This window comes from Pogona vitticeps, chromosome 3 (assembly GCF_051106095.1).
Source record: "Pogona vitticeps strain Pit_001003342236 chromosome 3, PviZW2.1, whole genome shotgun sequence".
NCBI lineage: Eukaryota > Metazoa > Chordata > Lepidosauria > Squamata > Agamidae > Pogona > Pogona vitticeps.
The window spans coordinates 165,464,818-165,479,246 of NC_135785.1; the positions used below are offsets into that span (position 1 = coordinate 165,464,818).

At 40.9% G+C, this 14,429-nt stretch overlaps 1 protein-coding gene across 7 annotated transcripts in view; it reads left to right on the forward strand.

Moving 5' to 3' along the window:
* Window positions 1-14,429, forward strand: part of ARHGEF7 (Rho guanine nucleotide exchange factor 7) — a 112,157-nt gene that overhangs the window by 38,410 nt on the left and 59,318 nt on the right. For all 7 annotated transcript variants that reach the window (XM_020794310.3, XM_020794311.3, XM_078391431.1 and 4 more), the window contains 6 exons: window positions 799-883; window positions 2,826-2,956; window positions 3,135-3,336; window positions 4,023-4,111; window positions 12,413-12,507; window positions 13,603-13,698. In XM_020794310.3, the coding sequence (XP_020649969.1) occupies window positions 799-883; window positions 2,826-2,956; window positions 3,135-3,336; window positions 4,023-4,111; window positions 12,413-12,507; window positions 13,603-13,698 (698 nt within the window). The remainder of the gene's footprint in view (window positions 1-798; window positions 884-2,825; window positions 2,957-3,134; window positions 3,337-4,022; window positions 4,112-12,412; window positions 12,508-13,602; window positions 13,699-14,429) is intronic.

Sequence of the window (14,429 nt, forward strand, 5' to 3'; positions counted from 1 at the left end):
CTGGATGATTTTAAAAAACTTAATTTGCACTTCAGTCCCCCCCCCCCCCCAAATAGCCACATTACAGGGTGTTTCCTTTTGGCTTTTACAGGAGAGGAACTTTCAGCATTTTTCCCCACCGTGTCCGGGGCTGTGGAAAGGGGGAAACTATCTATCACTGTCTAATTACACTAGATGAGATGGATATATGTTTTGTGTCTTTTAAATGTTTCCATGATTTTGGATAAATATGCTTGAGTGTCACTTATGCTACATGTGATGGTTTTCTGTGTGGAAGAAAATGAGGAAGAGAGATTTAAACCTGAATGGAATCTGTAGGTTTAAGTTTTCATCATAGACTAAGTTTAGACTACTGTACTATTAAATCTACATGCAAGTGTAAAACCTTTATGCGTTAAGCCCAGCCACATTTGGAGCTTCACATGTGAAAACTCCCTTTGTTTGTCATGTTCGGATGGCATTGCAACATCTGTTCTGAAAAGTCATTAACTGCCTGACCCTTTGCATACATACTCTGAAGTAACTCCCACTGTCTTTATTGGGTCTTATTGTCAAGCATACATAGATAGGACTAGCTGTGTGCACATTTTGAAGCAAACCAAAGCCATTATCATGGCTTTCATTTGAGTAAATATACATGTCAGTTTTAGGAAAAAATCATTGGGAGAGGGAGAATATGTGTAAATAAACTACTGCATGAAATGCAGATGAAATATTTTAAAACAGGTTTTGTTAAAACCTTCTAGTGAATATATATATCCAATGCATATGTAATATGTATTTTTGCTTCTTTTTTAGACCTTTGATGCAAATGATCTCTATCAAGGTCAAAACTTCAACAAGGTGCTCAGCTCCTTAGTTGCACTAAATAAAGTAACAGCAGGTAAACAAAATCCATTTTACAGGCTTAAAAGCTGTTCCTATAGCTATTTCTTTGCTTGTTTTTAATATCTTAACCTTGCTATTTATTTGATATAAATATTCTTCCCTCCTTTTCTCATTCTTCTATTTTTGATTTTTACTTCTTTTCCTATAGAAAAGATTCTGTGATTCAAATTTGAATAATGTCAGTTCCCATTTATTAGAAACATTTCAGTACATTACACTTACTGTTCTTCTCTTGGGATTCCCATCCCACCATCCACTGCTAGCTGTTTGTAAACTCTGCATGGCTTCTTAAATAAAAGAGCTGGACCTGAATGACTGCATTAAGCAAGCAGGATTAACTAAGCAAAACTTTTTCCTTTTGATTTTCAGCAGTGTGTCCTGATCCTTGACATATGATTCTAGGCTCTTCCCTTCAGAAGAAGAGAGAGAATAGGCTGCAGTGGGCTTGCAGGTGGAGAAAGGGTCTAATTGTTGCTAGGGATAAATTTAAGACCTGAATTATGTGCATGAAACTTTTTAATTTTGGTGGAATACAATTCCCATATCATCTGTTGACAAAGGCAATTGTCTTGTCTGCTAAAAGGGAGGCTAAATATTTAGACAAACTTAATTTAAATACATCACTCCATAAAAAGCCTGATTTCTGTATTCTTTTGATTTTTTGTTTAACCCATTCCCGATGTTGATGATGATGAGTAGGACAAATACGACAGGGATTTTGCCTTCTTCATCTCCCGTATTAGTTGTCTGGCTCAATTGAAATCTACTCATGAGGCTGCATGATCACTTTTGGGATTGGGAACTTTGGAGTTTCAAGTACATTTGTGTCTGTTGTGGATTTGAATGTATACCTTTGTATATTCTAATGAAAGCACTATAATGAGAAAGTGATGTGGCTACATATAATATTCCTAATATGTGGGGATATGTGTCCAGTTTATTCCATGGTCCCTTGAATTGAGAAGAGGCATTTCTGCCTGCATTTGAAAGGATATTTAGGAGAGTGAGTGGAGGAAAATTAATTTGGACAGTGTGCGTCTGTGAATAAGGATGTTTTCTTTCATGGGTTTTGGACCTTACTTTGCAGAGTTCAAGAATTCCAGGAATTTCAGCCCACAAACACCTGTAAGTTTTGACCTCCTCTCTGGGAAGGGTTTTTGAGTGATAGAGTTTCTCTGGCTTTCCTGCTTCCTGTTGTTGTCTGTTTTCAATTTATTTAAAACAGGAAGCTGCCACAGTGCTTTTTGAGAGTTATAGTCTCATTGTCAATTAGGTACTGTGACTCCCAAGGAGTGCAATGACAGCTTTCTTTCCTTTTAAAAAAACAAAAACAAAACAAATCCAGTGGGAAGCAACGAGAAACAGGGAAGCTAGAGGAGCTGATGGTTCTGGTATATTCATTCATTCCATTTCATTCCATTCCCATGCTGCCCATCATTCAAAAGCTTTTATTGGGGAGGGGGTAGGGAGCTACAGGTGTGTTGATTTGCGCTTCCAAGCTGCAATTCATGAAGTTCTTGGAAAATTCTGGGAATTTTAGCCCCCAAACAGGAAATAGCACATGCATACACGTGAGTGTACATTCATGGAGCTCAGTTTCTTCTTACTTTGTAGGGCACAGGCTTAAGACAATCAGTGTCTTTCAATTTTCTGGCATATCTGTTCGGTCCCTATTGACTGAGGATCTTCTCCAGCCCAGTTTCTTTTACACTTTTGATGTCCAGTGCATCAAATCGGAGGAATGGCTGATGTAGTTCCACAGACTTAAATGAACTGACATCCTTGTGGGTGTGCTGAGTTTTTCAGTTTTATGTGCTCCTTTCTCTCACTTGTATGCTTATATTTTAGGAAACCAAGTTTCACTCCTTGTCTCTAGCATGCATGTGACTACATGTGTCCTTTTTGAAATTCATGTATTTTTCTGGTTAACTTTTCAGATATTGGACTTGGAAGTGATTCTGTGTGTGCAAGGCCATCATCTCACCGGATAAAGTCTTTTGATTCCTTGGGATCCCAATCTCTACATAGCAGAACATCAAAACTTTTTCAAGGCCAATATCGGAGTCTGGTAAGTGCTGGCCCATTTTAACCTCTCCCCTTAATTCGTGCTTCATAAGAAACATGACTCAAATTCACAGATATGAAAAAGCCACTGCACCTGCTTTTATGTAATCCTCACTAATTTATTTTCTGCCTAGACGTATTTTGAACATCTTCTAAAACTATGTATTTCTCTTCACTTCTAGGATATGACAGATAATAGCAACCACCAATTGGTGGTAAGAGCAAAATTTAATTTTCAGCAGACCAATGAAGATGAACTTTCTTTTACAAAAGGAGACATTATCCATGTCACAAGAGTAGAAGAAGGAGGCTGGTGGGAAGGAACTCATAATGGCAAGACAGGCTGGTTTCCCAGCAATTATGTACGAGAAGTAAAATCAAATGGTAAGTTTCAAGAGCCTGTTTTATAAATGGTCTAGTTCAGTGTTTCCCAAATGTTTTCCAGTCATGGCTCCCCTGAGTGGCAGTGGTGATGGCAGCGCAGGAAGAGTGGCGAAGGGTGCTGTGCGGAGCAGGAAATGAAGAAGCAGAAAGGAGCCAGAGCCAGCCGAAAGAGCAATAGCGGTAGCACAGTTGGCTTGGCAAAAAAACAAAGGAAAGCTTCTGCATTGTTCCTGGCTGATTTGGAGGCACAAGGGGCCGTGGGGTACCGTGAGGGGTGCTGTGGTGCACACTTGGGGAAGCTCAGCTCTAGTTTTATTTGCTTGATGAAGGTTTGTGTAACTTTATCATTTTGTGACTATGCAGTCTATCTCAGCCCATACTGTATTTATTTGTATTAATCATGGCTTGTTCTGAAATTGGAAGCCATAGTTTTCTAATTCAAACATAATGGGAAACTTTTGTTAACTTAAGATGATGGGCTTATTGCAGTCCATGGGGGTGGGGGGTAGAAAATGTGTCCATCTCTTAGTTTGTGAGCCAAGATGTGACTGAATTGGCCACAATAGTCCTTGCATTTGTAAGCAAATTGTTCTGAATCTTGTGACCGCACTAAGGAAAGCACATTATTTGACCTCTGGTGTTTGAGCCATGAAATTTCATGTGTGAAAACATTCTGTGTATTTCAGAAAAACCAGTCTCCCCCAAATCAGGATCACTGAAGAGCCCTCCAAAAGGGTTTGATACATCTGCTATTAGCAAAAGCTATTACAATGTGGTGAGTGATATTTCGGTTAATATTAATATGGACAGTTTATCAGTAGTTTCTTAAGGCTGGAACACTGTAGTGGCTGAGGTCATTATTTGTGCAAAGGATATTCTTTCATTTGTAGAAACTAGGCATCCTTAGTCAGACAGGTATAATTCCCAATTGGCCAAGATATGCAGAGCACGCTGGCCCTATATGCCTGACAATAACTTCTGTTTTTGTAATTCCAAGGCCACTGACAAACCAGGGCATTGTTAAATCTTTGGTATATTACTGCATGTAGCTGAGAAGCTCACAGGCTTGCCTTAAAGAAGACTGCTTTTTAGAAACTGATTAGTATTGGAATGACATAACATCCCCAATGTCATCTGCCTGACCCACCACCTCTTCTCAGGCCAGGCTCCTCTGTGTAGCCACCCTGAGAGAGGCCCAGAAGTCAACTACTAGAGGTAGGGCTTTCTTGGTGGTGGCACTGAGGTTATGGAATCAGCTCCCAGAGGAGCTACACCTGGCCCTCTCCCTATACTCATTTAGGAGGCAGTTAAAAACACTGGTTTTCAGGGAGTAGGTACAGATTTTTCACCATTCTCCCTTGCATATGATAAGGCTGCTGTACATCCTTATCAACAGGTAGCTGGCCAATACAATTTATAAGATTTTTAGAAATGTCCTTGGCAGGTGTTCTGTAGCATGGTATCTTTTCTTTGAATGTTTTCTACTAGTTTCTGAACCATTTCTCCTTATAATGTTTGGGATTCACAGATAAACTGCGACTATACCGACACACCCAACCCCCTCTTCCTTTCTTCCTCTATTCTATGGTTCACTGTGAAGCTTCTTGGTTTTTAAAGAGTTGTGCAGCACTAGGGAAATGTACCGTGTTTCCCCAAAAACAAGACAGAGTCTTATATTAATTTTTGCTCCAAACAACACATTGGGGCTTATTTTCAGGGGATGTTTTATTTTTTTCATGTACAACAATCTACATTTATTCAAATACAGTCACGTCGTCTTCTTCTGTTAGCTTCACAATGGTGGAGGGCGGGGTTTCACTTAACTGGGGCTTATCTTTGGAGTAGGGCTTATATTATGAGCATCCTGAAAAATCATACTACTGTAGGTCTTATTTTCTGGTTAGGTCTTATTTTCAGGGAAACAGGGTAGTACTTACAACTTTAAAAACACATTGGAAGAGGGCATAATGTACACATACCACAGAATGTACATATGGTACACATACCACAGAAACATAAGTATTCTTCTGTATTTCTCTGGAGGTGTTTCTGTTTAATAGCAATTTTTATTCCCCCCCCCCCCCCCATGCTGCAGTGATCTAGCATTAAACTGGTATAGCAATATATCAGTGCAACAATTCAATGCTAGACTCGTTTATTTTAAAAAAAAAAACACCTCTGGGGAGATCATCGGGGAAGGTGTTCCTGTGGTCCCTAAACATCATGTCCCAACTGCCTACGTTACAACAACACCCACTGATATGCCTCACCATCCTTTTGCAGAATGAAAGAAATGATCACTTGGGGAAAAGTCCTTTCAAATCATTCCAGCTTAAAAAAAGTGGAAGCCCCCGGCAGCAGAGAAAGCCTCTGTGTTGGAAGCAAAGAGGGCCTGACTGATTCACATTCTCCTTGTGTCATGTGATAAGTAAATTTTAAAAATCATCCATTTTATAACTGGAGCAAGTCCTGTTGTATTTGATAATATAGTCACAGCCACAGATTTTTATAGGACCTAGACAAGCGAAGGATAACCTCTGACATACGTGCCACAGCTAGCTCGAAGAGCCCTTTCTGCGGGCACACAAGCCATAAGTTGCCAGATCGCTACTCCCCCCCTCCTGCAGCGAAATCTCAGGAGGCGGCTGCAGCCATGGTGATGGCACCAACAGGCAGTGGGCAAGCATCCGGAGCAGCTGGCTCTGGCGGCGGACCCAGAGTGGGGTCTTGAGGCATCTCCGTTCCCAGAATTCCCCCTTCCACTGCCACTTCAGGCTCCGCCGCTGCCACAGCCCGCCTCCCGTTGGTTTTTTTTTCTGAATAAGCAAAGAACAAATTTGACTTTCCCCCAAATATGAATATTTTAATAAAACTGAACACTGGGGTTTCATTTTTATTTCATGAAGGTGCGCTTGAGCTGTTCTGACTTTCAGTGTTGATTTCTACCTGTCATTTCACTTTTGTTTACTTTGTTTATTCCCCTCTGAGGAAGCTAAGATCATTGAAAGACAATATTTAAAGCTAAAAACAATAAGTATTGATAAGGATCAAATAAATACCATGCTAGAAATGGTAAACAAACCCAACATCAGATACACATTTAAAGCAGTAAGGCAAAACAACCAATTAAAAAAACTCCACTCAAATAGCCTGGACTAAGGGAAAGCTTGCATGAAGAGAAAGATCTTTGCCTGCTTGTGGAAGGACAGCAAAGATGGGGCCATCCTGGCCTCCTGTGGGAGGGAGTTCTGGAGTCTGGGAGCAGCAACACTCTCCCACGTCCCCACCAATGAGTGCTATGATGGTAGTGGGGTTGAGAGAAAGGTCTCTCCTGATGATCTTAACATCTGAACAGACTCATAAAGGGAGATGTGGTCCTTGAGATAGCCTCAACCCATTTAGGACTTTAGGTTAGAACCAGCACTTTGAATTCTGAAGGGCTGGGTTAAGTCAGAGAGAAACCAAAAAGAGGAATGCTGTAAAGAAAAAAAAAACTATACAACAGGCAAACACTTGTATTTTTTTTTTAAATTCATCAACCCACAAACTGTAATGGATGGTAGTTGTATGAAAGAGAACCTGATACAGGGATATTTTAAAAACATTTTCTATATTGGTTAAAAAAAGGGGGAAACATGGAAGATGTATATAGTGAGACAAAGGTACTATGGGAATGAACAAGTGAGAATAGCACTGTGTATAGTTTAAAGTGAACATGAGTCACAATGCACCTCTATAGATGTCTACTCAGAAATCAGTCTCATTGAATTCAGCAGCAGTTTAGAGAGTAACACATTGTACTGTTGTTGGTGAGACTGGCACCATACCAACTGTGATAAGTTTGGAATGGGTAGATGCTTGTTTTGCTGGCACAACACTTTTTCTGTGTCCTGGCACAAATGGATCTGCTAGCAGAAGAGCTGAAAAACGGGCAGAGAAAGGGAGGAGTCGGGGAGGAGCTGAATTATGCCAGATCCAAACTTTTCTCACCTTAGCCGTGCAGTGATAGTGCCAGCACAAAGTTAAACCAGGGTCAGTGTAGCCCTGAATCATTACCAGGCTCCTTAGGCTTGGAAGGGTTTGGATTCAGCACAGCCTCTGCGGGTTTAGTGTCAGTTCAGCTAGCCTTCAGCAATTTTGTCTAGTTAGGATTGCAATCCAGGGTAATTTAGGCTGATGAGCACTTCTTTATCTCCTCTTTACCCACATGTACATCTGTCTGGGATGCATGGTTTGTTCGTTTGTTTCTTAGCATCCATAACCAAAGTAAAAGAGTTTAGTTTGCATTAACGGAGCTCTAAGGAATGTTACTTCAGGGCAGGTCTTTGGACTTCATGACCCATGGGGCCTACCTGATCTGATTCACCTCATGTAAACCTGGCTCCTGTAGGAACAGAGACAGTATCATTATTGTGAGGCAGTGTTGCTGAACTCTTTGTTTTCTTGTATGTTACTGTATTTTTATGACTGGGATGTCCTTAGAGATATTTTGAGTTCATCTTCATGCAGAAGCTCTGTCTGCTTTCCCCCAAAATTTGGCCTTAAGAGGAAGAGATGCAGTGAGGGTCTAGGATACTGCATGGGCTGATTCAGATTTCAGCTGAACTTTTTTTAAAAAGACAGTGGTGCCTCGCATAACGATGTTAATTGGTTCCAGAAAAAAAAACGTTATGTGAAAACATCGTTATGGGAAGCACCATTTCCCATAGGAATGCATTGAAAACCGGTTAATCCATTCCAACTGGATTAAGTGGCGGGGACAGGCTGGGGGGTGAATCGGGAAGCTTGAAGCCTCCCAGCGCTGCTTACCCAGGAGTCCAGAAGTCCGGGAATGGCCGGGGTAGGCGGCGCGGAGAGGCTTCAAGCTCCCCGGTTCACCCCCCAGCCTGTTCTCCGATGCCGGTAGCCTCCCCCGCCGCCTACCCAGCCCGTTCTCGGACACCCAGGTGTCCGAGAACGGGCTGGGTAGGCGGCACAAGGAGGCTTTAAGCGGCGGGGACAGGCTGGGGGGGTGTCCGCAAGGCTTCCAGGCAAAGGCCTGGAAGCCTTCGACACCCCGGTACCCTTCCCCCGCCGCCGCTGAGAGCCTTCCGAGCTCTCAAAGGGCTTTCTCCAATATCGGAGGGGGCCCTTTGAGAGCTCGGAAGGGAATTGTCGGCAGGGGACGGTGGCTTCGGGGTCCTTCCGAGGCCGCAGCCCACTGCCGACATTTTCCCCCAGCTGAGCAGCAGGGCTTCAAAGCTCCCGCCGCTCAGCTGGGGGAAAATGGTGCCTATGGGGAAAAATCGCAAAGCGATTTTTCCCCATAGGCAAGATCGTTGTGCGATCGCAAAAGCGATGGCAACAAAGCCATCGCTATGCGATTTTTTCGTTAAACGGGGCACTCGTTAAGCGAGGCACCACTGTAGCAGTGGGGTGTGTTTTTGTTTATGTTTGAAAGGCTGTGAATGTTAGGGCATGGTTAGGTTTTGCCAATCCTGTTCCTGTTCTTATGAGCCAAATAAAAGAAGAATGTTTATTCATGTCTTAGTAATGTCCGCACCGTAAGATGTGGATCTGATACAAGGAACTGAGGGCTAGATTTGCAGAACATTTCCAGTTCCATGTGGTATCATTGGGCCATATATTTGGAAGGGGAAGCATTAAGTAATTGTGGAAAAAATTTATTCGCTTCCAAGAGGGAATGTTATTTCTTATCAGAGAAAAGGAAATGTGACCATCCTGATGTTGCTGTATTCTAGCTCCCATCACAAAGACACCCCCCAGCTATTCTGGCTGAAACATCTGTGGTGAAATATTTTTCAAGTTACGGGTAAAGACTCAAGATCCCCAGGCTGCTGAGTGAGATTAATGACAAGGATGCTGCACTTGGGATGTTGATCAGTAAAAAACCTGTGTGCTATGTGTGCTTCTTTATCTCTATCCTGATTCAGACATTTGCTTGAATGCTTGATTAGTGCTATAATCATAGTAGGAGTGAGGCCCACCAGCAAGCCTTGCTTGGCTGTCCTCTTTAGGTGCAAGTAAAACCTTGGTGCACTGAAGGTGAAGGTCTGGCACCAAGATGTTAAGGAAGTTCTGCTGAGTAAAATTATGCATTTTCAGCCAAACATCTTTACAACATGGAAAGGTTTAACTGACTTCTGGGTCACAAGAATATCGGGTGGGACTTATATGCATCCTCATAATGATTATACTCCTATCTATGCACTCAGTTGAATATCTCAAAAGAGACAGTGGAACTGAAGAAGTTTTCCTAAAATGAGTTAGTGGCCAAGTCCTGGGGAATTTCCTTTCATCAGTCTGTATACATTTAACCCTGACCTCTGCAGTACTAAATCATATTTCAGCAGTGATTTCCTCCTTTTTAAGATATGAATATGTAAACACTTATAGATTAGAATTATCTGCACATCATCCATTTTTTTACTGTTTGTTATGTAGTAACTCTATCCTGCCAACCTAGCAGTTTGAAAGCATGTAAAAATGTGAGTAGATGAATAGGTACCGCCTTGGTGGGAAGGTAATGGTGTTCCGTGTCTAATTGTGCTGGCCATGTGGCCACGGAAACTATCTTCGGACAAACGCTGCCTCTGTGGCTTGGAAACGGGGATGAGCACCGCACTGTAGAATCAGACACGATTGAACTAAATGTCAAGGGGAACCTTTACCTTTACTTATGTAGTAACTAACTTGTTCAGTTTCTTAGAAGTGGGGGTGATTGCCCTTGAGGGTCATGCAAATGTGTATTTTGCTTTTATTTTGAACAGTGCTCTCTATACAGACTTCCCCATATGCTCATTTCTTTCCGTCCCCTCTTTTTAATGAGAGAAACTATATTTTTAAAGTAGCCCTCAGTTTCCTTACACCTGTCATTGAACAAGTGTTCCTGAAATAACCTGCTTAAAGCCACACTCTAGTTAGAGCTTTAGGAAAGATAATTGGGCTTTGTGTGAGTGAACTATTAGACATGATTTTTTTCTTCTTCTGTGCCTTGTGACTGAGAGAGAGCTCACACTGAATGAATTCAGTTCTCTGTGCTTTTCATTTGTGCTGCAGACTATAAAGAGTTATCATGTATGTGAAAGCAACTCACATTTGGTTCCTAGTTTCATCAAATGGTGATGAAGCATTTGGAACAAGGTCTTTGAAATCTCATGGGGTCTTGCAGCAGCCAGCATGTGCAGAAAGCAAGGAAGAAGAGAAAGGTGATTATTCTTACCCTGTTTCCCTGAAAATAAGACCTAACCTGAAAATAAGCCGTAGTGTGATTTTTCAGGATGCTCATAATATAAGCCGTACCCTAAAAATAAGCCCTAGTTAAGTGAAACCCTGCTCTCCACCATTGTGCAGCAACCAAAAGATGACATGACTGTAAAATAAAACATCTCCTGAAAATGAGCCCTAATGCATTTTTGGAGCAAAAATTAATATAAGATCCTGTCTTATTTTTGGGGAAACATGATAGAACCGACAAATTTAATGGTGAGGTTAGAAAACTGTGAAGTGCAGATGTGCTGAAAATGAGGTGTTCTATATTTGGTGCTTTATAACTTACAGAATACTGTAAACATACTGTAGAGTACTTCATAGCTTCTCCAGCCTGGGTGGGTAGGTAAGTGAAGCCTTCTTAAAGACAGTGGGAAACGCAGAAGCATTATGATAATTTAAAACCTTTTAAATAAAGTGAGTGGGCATGAATCCTGGATGTCAATAACCCTCTTCTACCAAGGCTCTTTTATAAGTATGTAAGGGAGAGTTTAAATATATTTCAAGTATATTCTTGAAACTCAAGTTTACAGTCAGCTAAAATGTCGTTTTGCTTGCCGTTGTCAGCTACCCCCCCCCCATTACTAGTTTCATATTTCAGTGGGTAACAACCTGTCTCTGATTTTCTTGCATGTAGCTTGGGGTTTTATGTGTTGAGAACATTGTGGTCCACTGACATTTCATCACTATCTTTTGCTTTGCAAAATATAATTTATTAATCTTTCTGCTTCTCTTGTGCAAGTGTGGTATTACACATTTGAAACTGGCTAATTAATAGCTGGTGTGTTCTTTGTGACATCTGTCCTTCGCAGGGCTTCTCACAGAATAGAGACATTTTAATCTTTGGGGCAGGAGTCAAGTTACCAACAAAAGAATGAACTCAGAAATGGTCTCCCTCCCCTCACCCTCTTCAACTGAATAAGCCTATTCAAGGGAATAAAATAGCATCTGGCAAGACCAATGAAAGGAGCAGTGAATTTTCCATTTTAAATAGTTTGGCATGTCACTGGTTTCATCAGGTTTTCATACTGGCATGAATAACTGTTTTATATCCCAAACAGACTGTATACTGCAGTATTGAATAATGTGGCTAGTCCAGTGTATCTGAAGGTTGTAGGAATTTTGTGAGAGCAATCATATATTATATTTGGGTTACCAAACTGGAAGCAAAAGGAATTTTCAAATGGAGTAGCAGTCTTAAGTATAAAAGAGTAAAACACATTGTGCAACATATTACCTAAAATCCCATTACAGTACTATACAAAAAGCATAGGTTTTGGAGATGAATTGGCTCCAGTTAAGAAATTTCTGTAGACATTATCTGTTGTATATTGAGTCACCCAGTTCTGCATGCAACAGATAATGTCTGTGGAGATTTCTTAACTGGAGGCAACTTTATTCCATAGGAGGAAACACCTTTTGTGTTGCAGCACAATAGAATTTTAGCCATTGTTTCTGGACACTATGGATGATTTGATGTTTAATTGATGGTTATACAGATGTGTAGAGAGGGGAAGTTTCCACGACATGGCATTTGGTTGTATGTCTGGCTGGATCCGCACTCTCTGCTGGAATGACCATGATGTTCATATATATTCTGTTTAGACTGACTGTGTGCACACGGTTCTTCACGATTTTTATCTAGCTTGGCCCTATCGACACTGATTGGAAGCACTTTTCAAAGGTTCCCAACAGTGGTCTTTCCAAGCCTGATCTAGAGGCTTCTGGAGGAGTAAAGTTTCTTGGTGCTGACTGTTTCTTTCTCTGATATTTTGAAATTGTAATAATATGTCTTAATGTATTACAGGTGCTACAAAACATTCTAGAAACAGAAAATGAGTATGCTAAAGAGCTACAGACCATGCTTTCTAACTACTTACGGCCCTTGCAAGTTAGTGAAAAGTAAGTACAATCTTCTATTGAAAAGATGCTGGTGCCTGTAAAGAAAGGCATAATACGTGGTGCTCCTTTGTGACGTTTCAGTCACAGTGGGTGTCCGTACTGCTGCAGTAAAGACACACACAATAACAGGCATGCCTCCCATTTTAGGGTAGAATGGAGGCTATAGTTTTTAAGTTGTTCTTTCCTTACAGAATGTGCAAGTCTTCATGAATATGAATATTCATGAATATTCTCTGACATTATACTCAATGGTTCCTGTGGACCCCACTGGATGAAAGGCAGCTTCTAGAAATATATATAGCAGGAAAAATAAAGTCCTTGAGAAGGGCATATTAGGCTACCACTGTGGGCTCTTATCATTCTCATATTCTACTTGCTTTGGTAGTATTGCCCATTATTGTATTCTCTAGTTCTTGTCTCTTAAGGTGTGATCACCTGGTGAAATAATTTGCAATTTGGACTGTTGGCAGTGTGATCTAGTGTGAGCTATTTCCCAGTGGTCACATGACATACAGGGAAATGTGCTCCAGCCCAAATCCAAACCATGCCCCTTTTTCCCACTCCAGCTATAGGGCTTCCTACTCCACAGCAGATAAAAGGGTTATCTTAAAGGAGTTTTTCCCCATTTAAAGTGACTTTCTGGTAGATTTAGGCACATGCCATTGCAGCCTCCTCATCACATCCTTGGTGAGCTGGTTTGGCAGCTAGTACTCTCCCTGGTTTTCATGCAGGTTAAATAATGCATTGAAACATGCCTCTCAGATGTCTTTGTGTATTGTAAAGGAGCCTGGCTCCTTTTGTTCGTATGTGAAGCCGACTATGGAGGTAGGGGAGCACCTTTCTGGATCCATTTCCAAAATGATTTAGAAACTATATTTTAAAGGAAAAGCTCTGCTAGTTCCTGAGATGAAATGTGGAGTTAGGGGGTTGCGGAGGGTGAGAGTGGAGTACATGGCAAAGCAAAGGATTCTGTGCTTCTTAAATCAGAAACCAGTTCTTTGCTATAAGCAAAAGTTTAAATTTTGGAAGGGTGGGTTTTTGTTTGTTTGTTTTTTTGTTTTGGTCCAAGCTCAAAGATTATTTTCCTGTTTTCAGGTTAAACTCTACAGATACTTCATATTTAATGGGAAACCTAGAAGAAATCAGCTCTTTTCAGCAAATGCTTGTACAGTCTTTAGAAGAATGCACCAAGTATGTAATACACAGACCAGCATCCGACAGAATTATGTAAAGTTGCCTAGAATGTGTTGATTTCACCTTCTTGTCAATAGAAAAAAAGATAATATACCCAGTCTATTTTTGACTCAGTATTTCTCAAGAAAAACACAGATGATAACAAATGTTACAGAATTTGAAATTTAAGGGGGAGAGACCCCTGTTTTGGGGACTTTTCCCTTTTCAGTAGTAAATATAATGGTGAAGGGCTATATTGAGATCAATAATATAAAGAATAATAAGTAGTACAAAGTATGAACAACAGCATGAAGCTTCTGTGTTTGAATTGCACACTAAATAAATTCTATTACTTGTTATTGTTAACAGGCATTGAAGGAAATAGTGGTAGGGGATTTTGATAACTGAAGAATTTCTGTGAATATATTATAACTCATGAGTGTGCTTGGGCGGCATATGGCCTTCAGACCGCCACCCCTCTGCAAATTAGCATCTTGTTTTTTGTTTTTGTCTGAAAAAAGGTTGGTCAAAAAGTCATCGTGTGGCTTTCAGGGTTGGTGGGAGCCTACACAGACACACAGACACAGACACAGACACACACACAGACACACACACAGAGAGAGAGAGAGAGAGAGAATATTGTGGGGATTTTTAGGAAATGTTTGGCCATTAGAGGGCATAAGAGAGCTTGTCTGGGCCCAGTAAATACTGAAAATAATTTTTATATACAGTATATAAAATAAATTATT